The sequence below is a fragment of the Scomber scombrus genome, chromosome 20, assembly GCF_963691925.1.
Source record: "Scomber scombrus chromosome 20, fScoSco1.1, whole genome shotgun sequence".
Classification (NCBI taxonomy): domain Eukaryota; kingdom Metazoa; phylum Chordata; class Actinopteri; order Scombriformes; family Scombridae; genus Scomber; species Scomber scombrus.
This window is the reverse complement of record NC_084989.1, coordinates 4,866,708-4,873,435: the sequence shown is the minus strand read 5'-3', so window position 1 is coordinate 4,873,435 and position 6,728 is coordinate 4,866,708. Positions and strand designations below refer to the sequence as shown.

The following is a 6,728-nucleotide window of genomic DNA, read 5'->3' as shown; positions in this document are numbered from 1 at the left end:
TTGTCCTGTGTCAGCAGTGGAACAAAAGTCTCTTATGGAAACAGGAAACAATGCACTCCCACTTATATTTAACCTCCTACCTTGCAGTGACGGACAGTGATTGGCCAACAGTGGGTTGTAAATATGACGAAATAACAAATGCTCTTAATAGATAATGAATCATACAGAGTGGGCTTCATTGTGAGCGGTGCTAGTGATTTGGAAACACTACACATATTATAATTGTTGGTGGGATTGGTAAATTAATTTAGAATTGTAAAATAAATGAATACATAAAAATGACAATTGTTGTAATCAGGTTGTGATTTGTTAAATTTATATCAAGACCCCCAGTTGTTCAGAAGTGGCTCAGTGGCTACATATAACCAGAATACTGTAGATAGGAATCGCTCAGGAGAAAATGTGTGTAGTTTTATGAGTGTTAAGTAGTACAGTTAAACAGCTTTTCATCTTTCTTTATAACATGAAAGTGGCATTGATTTTGATTGATGTTTTACTACTTGCAATAAATCTACTGACAAGGATGAACATTGCCCTTTCATTTGCAATAAGCGATCACTGTATGAGCCTCAGGTAAAAAAGTATGTATTGAATTGAACTTTTAGAACATTTATCATTTCAGATATATGCTTAAAACTATATGAATCTCTAATCATTAAAGTCAATTTAAATCTAATATTTTCATGTAAACCTAGAAATAAAACAGAGAGCTCGAGGATTCAGAAATATTCAAAATGTCCATTTATGACATGTAAAATGATATGAAATAAAAGAACTTGCTTAATAAAGAACATAAGACGGGGTATGAGCATTCATTTCTAAACCACTCCTACCCCCAGTCCCACTATAAACATTTGGACCACTGAAACAGAAGTGATTTTTTAAAGAAATTTTTTTTTATTTAAAATATTCAGTTACCTGTTTAATACTTAATTCTGTTAATGTTATTTTCCAGGCAGATGGTACCAAGTCTTCCATTGGTAAAAAAAAAATAAATAAAGGGAAAACATATTTGAAAACTTTTGGGGACCATCTACTACTTTAATAGAAATGAGAAATAAGAATTGAATACTTGATATTAAACCATGCCGAATGTTTTGAATGAGCCATTGTGACAGTTATTGTGCACAATAAAGTAATGAGATACTAGGCCCTATTTTAACTGTGCAAGGACAAGCGCAAGATGATAAGTCTTTGGCACATGGCGTGGGCATCTCCATGCTCCCCTGTTATTTTGGTTCATGTACGTGCAGCAGCACAAACGGTGAAAGGGCTGAGTGAAGGTTAATGTAGATCGGTGGATGTGGTGGTTATTAAATCCTGTCTCAGACAATCACATCACTGCTCTCGTAGTTCTAAAACAGCTGTACCTATCACATTTAAACATGATAAGGACTGCTCAACTGAAATGCAAACTTACACCATTATGTTATTGTCTTTTAATTATGTTATACTGCATTATTGTCAAAAGCACATTGTAAGACTTTATGATCTCTGCTTTCTATGTTCCTAACAGGTTCCATGGAAGAAGAGCTGTGAGCTTTGATCACGGTAATAATATTGCTCATTAGATAGAGCGAGGCAGGGAGGGAAAGTCCTTAGGGAGGAAAGGCAGATAAGAATTCATCTTTTAACTCCTAACTTTCAGACAGATGGTAAATTAATTAAAAGGGTGGGTGTCTTAGGGTGAGTGATGAATATGGGATGATTGTGACTTATGTATAAATATTGACACTGAATTTCATAGTATGTCTTCAGCCTAGCAAGCTGCCGGATCTGCATTTGCAAATGTGAACTAGGTATTGCAATAAAACTCTGAAAGACAACTTGCGTTCTGAGAATTCATCTTTAAATTTCCACTACAGAAGAAAGAGAGATAGAGAGAAAGAGAGGTACTCTAACTCAAACTCAGGATCAGTTACCATGGTAACTGACTGTGCACCAAACCTGCTCAGAAAAATTTGGAAAGACTTCATCACAAATACTCTCCCATATGTGGGTTTTTCTGGTAATATTTGTTTTTGTTATAACTCAATATATTTGTTAACCTCTTCCACTAGAACCTGATCACATTTCATTTTGTGCTTGCAGTTTTCTGCTCGTCCAAACTCTCCATAAAGACACGCAAAACCCTCATTTAAATACTGCTGTCTCCACCCTGTTGCACCTGTTTTCATTTACGCAATTATTCTTAGTAGATCATCCTCAAAATGCAAGCAAACGGCACGCACAATCTATTGCACCGTGCACGCAATTTAGTACCCACTATTTGGGATCTTAGTAAATCAGGCCCATAGAGCCATAGTCTCTATCACTCATGGTATGATTGGTCGCACATCATTCCTATAATATTGGATATTACATGTTTATTTGTGAGTGAGCAGGATTCAGCATCACTGAATGCTTTTGAGCCAAAATCCAAATACATGTCTAAAACTTTAAAATCTCATTTTTTTAATACAAACAGATCAATTGATTTTTCATGTAAATAATATCTTTAATATTAACTTATGCGTCCTCCTGTGTTTTGTCTCGGTCAGATTAAAGCTGAAGTTACTATGAATGTACATCTACACATGCCATGTTAAGGAGTAACTAACATTACATTTCTACATCATATGATGTTAACTTACATGCCACAAAAGCTTTTTTGGGGCGAGTAAAAGTTCAAATTTGAGTCATAATTTTAACGTTAGCTATACACATCTATGTAAGTGACTTATGGTCAATTATATTCAGTATAATACTATTACTAAGTTGTAATATTTTACAATGTGGGCATGTTACATGTTTTATTATGTGTTCAGTTTAACCAAATAACGTCTATTTATTTACACAAGTTTGTTTACTGTCCCACAAATTTCAGCTGAGGGTGCAAAAATATTAAATTCCAGCGTCCTCAGTGGGTGGTACAGTAGCTACAGCCCTGCCTGTTGCCAGTCAGTCAGTACCAGTTACGAGACCAGTTACAGACTGTTCTTACTCACAACACTTTACTGGATGACCTGACACAAAAGTGTATAAAAACATGAATTATTTAAAGAACACATATTTGAATGACTTTGATAAATCTCTGACTTTTATTCCAACGCCAAGAGTTACTTCAAATGTGGGTTTTGGATCAAATTTATCACGAATTTGTAAATTGTTTGCTAAGGAATATGATGCAGACTGTCATACCTCCCATAAGATGAGTAGTAAAGACTAAACTCTATCGTCCAATATTTGAAGTTGACCCCTTAGTCTTCCTTCTTTTTATCCCAGGGTTAATATCATTATTATTATTATTATCAAGCTGATCTAGCTTTTTTCTCTAATCTACCACCCTGAAACTCTCTCTGGCTCCCTCCCCTCTGCTCTCACCCTTCTTCCCATAAACTGTGATGATGTAGGGCTAAACCAACAGTGACTCAGCTCATTGCTATTACCATTAAGATGCACAATGACTCCAAAGCTAAGAGATAACTACCCGTGGGTACATGGAAGAAAAGTCAAGTAGTCAATTATGACACAGTGTTTTGCTTATACCATTAAAGGCAATGGTATCTTTTCCTTCCTCTCCTCCTTGCTTAAGCTGCTGTGGTGACAGCTGTGTTTGAGCCTCCTCGCTCTGGGGTCAGAGGTCAGACTTGGGGTATTGGCGAGTGTGAAAGCCTTGAGTCCCCATGTCTATTGACACGCTTCATTGAATAAATTCCCCCATCATCCTTCCCGAAACGCCTCTCTTTACAGGATTAGGCTCTGACAAACATCTCTTTATTCTGTGGCTGAGGCTCCTCCACCCCCACCATTACCTCCAGCGTTTTGTACTATTTGACGGGGCGAGGTCAGAAGATGTGTCCGTCAAAGGTCCGATGTCCAATTCCTGCACTCCCAGCTGTGACCTTGGCGCCCATATCCAATGGCAGCAGGTTCAGATGCTACTGTACATCCCACGAGTCAACCCCCGCATTTAAAACCCTGCATCAGGGGCTCTGCTCCCCCATTACACCGTATCACTTCATTGAGGACTGTATCACGAATTGTTGGACAGAACAATATAGAAAAGTAGCCACAAAAAGGTATTAACTTATGAAATATCAGGTAACCAAGGACTTTTTGTGGCAAAAATAAAAAAGATTTCCCCAAAGCACTTTAAAGGTAAGTGCACCTTTTCTTATTTGTAGTAGCAAAATGTTTCTGATAGATAGTCACAAAATGCTATATTGATAATGTACATATTACCTGCCTGACATGTTAATGTTATACAAGTCTTGCAGCAATAATTTCTCCAATAAATGTGAGCCTTTGAACACCAACATTGATTATTTAAAAAATGTAATATTATTGTGTTGGAAAATTATGAGTATATAACAATTATAGAATGTCTAAATATTAAGTATGATAAGTAAAACATATTTGATTCAACTTATAAATTGAAAGTCTGATATGAACTATTCTACAGTAATTATAAGCACAAACATTCAAGACAGAAGCATGGAGGCACTGCTACTAACGCTGCTTGGACTGCAGACAGTGATGGGAATGGGGTGAGTATGATTTAAATCAGTCAAAGAAACAGCAACAACCGTGGTTAAAACTGCAAAATCAATTCTGAATTATTTCTCTTAGTTATGCTTATTTATTTCATTCAACAACACCAGTTTCATTATAAATTTTCCTGTGATTGTTATATTAAAAATGAATTACTTGCTGGTGTGCATGCAAGCAGTGGGGCAACAAATGAGTCATAGTGATAGTGAACATGCAAGAAAACTTTGTACACAACAGTAAACTTGATCTTGAGGTGATGGGGAGGAATTTAAATCTGTGTATATCACCTCAGACAGTGGTGTGAACACACTGTGGAGGAGAGAGTGGAGCGAGTCCTGGCACCACGTCTGCAGCTCGAAGTGAGCTGTTCTGAGGTGTACCAGTATAACACCCACGGCTGGAGGGTGGATGTGGACAGGATGCGCGTTAAGCATGGGGGGGATGATGGCATCGCACTCTACTACAAACAGCAGGGTCCCAAGGCATCCTGCTTCTTGTACAAGTAAGTTAAATGTTGGTCAACAATGCTGCACTGAAATATCGGGAGTCTTTGGTAAACAGGTGAACACAGGATTATTCGGGGTGCTCCAAGTTATTATGTTCGGGATTACATTTTTGCTGTTGCGACAGGTTTGAAAGGGTTTCCCAGAAGTTCAATAGCACCAGTGTACCATTGTTGGTGTCCACCATATCTAAAATATAGCTTGAGACATTTGAACAAATAACATTTCCTCCTGTGTCAGAACTGTTGTTGTCGGCCATGTGTTGGGAGATCATGCTCTTGTTGCTGTAACACTGACTATTCTGTACTCTCCTGTCCAGAGAAAACTGAGATTGGAATCTCTCAGAACTAAGTCTGTTGTGTCATTTCTTGTTCTCAGGCACATTTTGAAATGTACTTTCTTGAAATGAAAACAAATGCTTGAATTCTAATTTTTATAATATTATAATAATGCCCATAGACTACAAGGCCAGGCTGAAAGGTGTGTGTCAACTGTTGCCAGATTAGCCAATTACGGGGCCACCATTTAGGATTACTATGTAAATTAAAATAAAAATAAATCAAAGTTCATTCTTGATACCAAATCAAGGTCCACTTACTACATTTGTTCTGGAGTTACCATACAGTCATTTTATAAATTAAATGAAGTTAAGAAATTACATTCTATAATAATAATAATAATAATAATAATAATAATAATGATTTTGTTTGCATGTCAGCAGATTAATCTCCATGGCAACTAACCAAACCATTTGCAAATGACTCTGTGATATAGCCGAAAGCTCCAGAACAGATTGTAAGTTAATGTTGAGTAGGGATTGTTTAGTCAAAGTAAAATAATGAAGGAAACTGAATTTTGATATAGGACGCTTAAATTACCAAAACAAAGAGACACATAGTAAACCTGTGGCATTTGGGGCTCTGAGGGGTCAGGGGGAGTTTCTCATGCTGCTTGGTGTAATCCAACCAGTTCTGCAGAAATGTGACCATCAACGTTCCCAGGAAAGGAGACCCTGGTAGCTGGCACAGCATTAGATACAGGAAGAGATATGCTTTGATTGTATGTTATCATCAAGGAAATACCCGTACTTAACAGTGACCAGTGTGACAGTTGAATTAATTATGAATGAATTGAATATGTTGATTTTTCATCTGATATGCCTGTCCACCCCAGGCCGCCAGAGATGGAGAGCCAGATGGTGAACAAGACAGTAAGGGCATGCTGTGAGGGGTGGGGCGGAGCACACTGCTCTGAGGGTAAGGACAAAAAATAGTATTTTTTAAATATTTATATCGTACATTGACATAACACAAGTGCCCAAAGCCATAGTTCAAGCTTATTTTTATGTAATTGCTTATAGGAAAGAATTACCAAGCATTACAACAAATATGTGAAGATTGTGAGAAGTGTCCTCCTGACTCCCTCTTTCCTCTAACGTTTCCATTTCAATGACTCCCTCCATCATTCTGCCAACCACATCTGTATGTCTGCTTTATCCCAGGTGTGGGAGTGCGTGGCCAATGCTACTCTACGTGGAGTTGTGAGGAGTTCCCCGGAGTCCACAACGCCTCCCTGATGCCGATGGAGCAGTGCTGCAGCAGCCTGTGGGGGCTGAGTTGGAAGAACGCATCAGACCAGACCTGCTTGTCTTGCACATACACTCTCCTTCCAGGTCAGAGGACATGAACGTGA

At 37.9% G+C, this 6,728-nt stretch overlaps 2 protein-coding genes across 2 annotated transcripts in view; one reads left to right on the top strand and one right to left on the bottom strand.

Annotated features, from left to right (window-relative positions):
* Nucleotides 1-3,667, bottom strand: part of aoc1 (amine oxidase copper containing 1) — an 8,320-nt gene extending 4,653 nt beyond the window's left edge. The window contains exon 1 of the mRNA XM_062441955.1: nt 3,630-3,667. Within this exon, the coding sequence (XP_062297939.1) occupies nt 3,630-3,667 (38 nt within the window). The remainder of the gene's footprint in view (nt 1-3,629) is intronic.
* Nucleotides 3,668-4,476: 809 nt separating this feature from the next.
* Nucleotides 4,477-6,728, top strand: part of sspo (SCO-spondin) — a 98,992-nt gene continuing 96,740 nt past the window's right edge. The window contains exons 1-4 of the mRNA XM_062441139.1: nt 4,477-4,529; nt 4,826-5,035; nt 6,210-6,292; nt 6,538-6,708. Of these exons, the coding sequence (XP_062297123.1) occupies nt 4,477-4,529; nt 4,826-5,035; nt 6,210-6,292; nt 6,538-6,708 (517 nt within the window). The remainder of the gene's footprint in view (nt 4,530-4,825; nt 5,036-6,209; nt 6,293-6,537; nt 6,709-6,728) is intronic.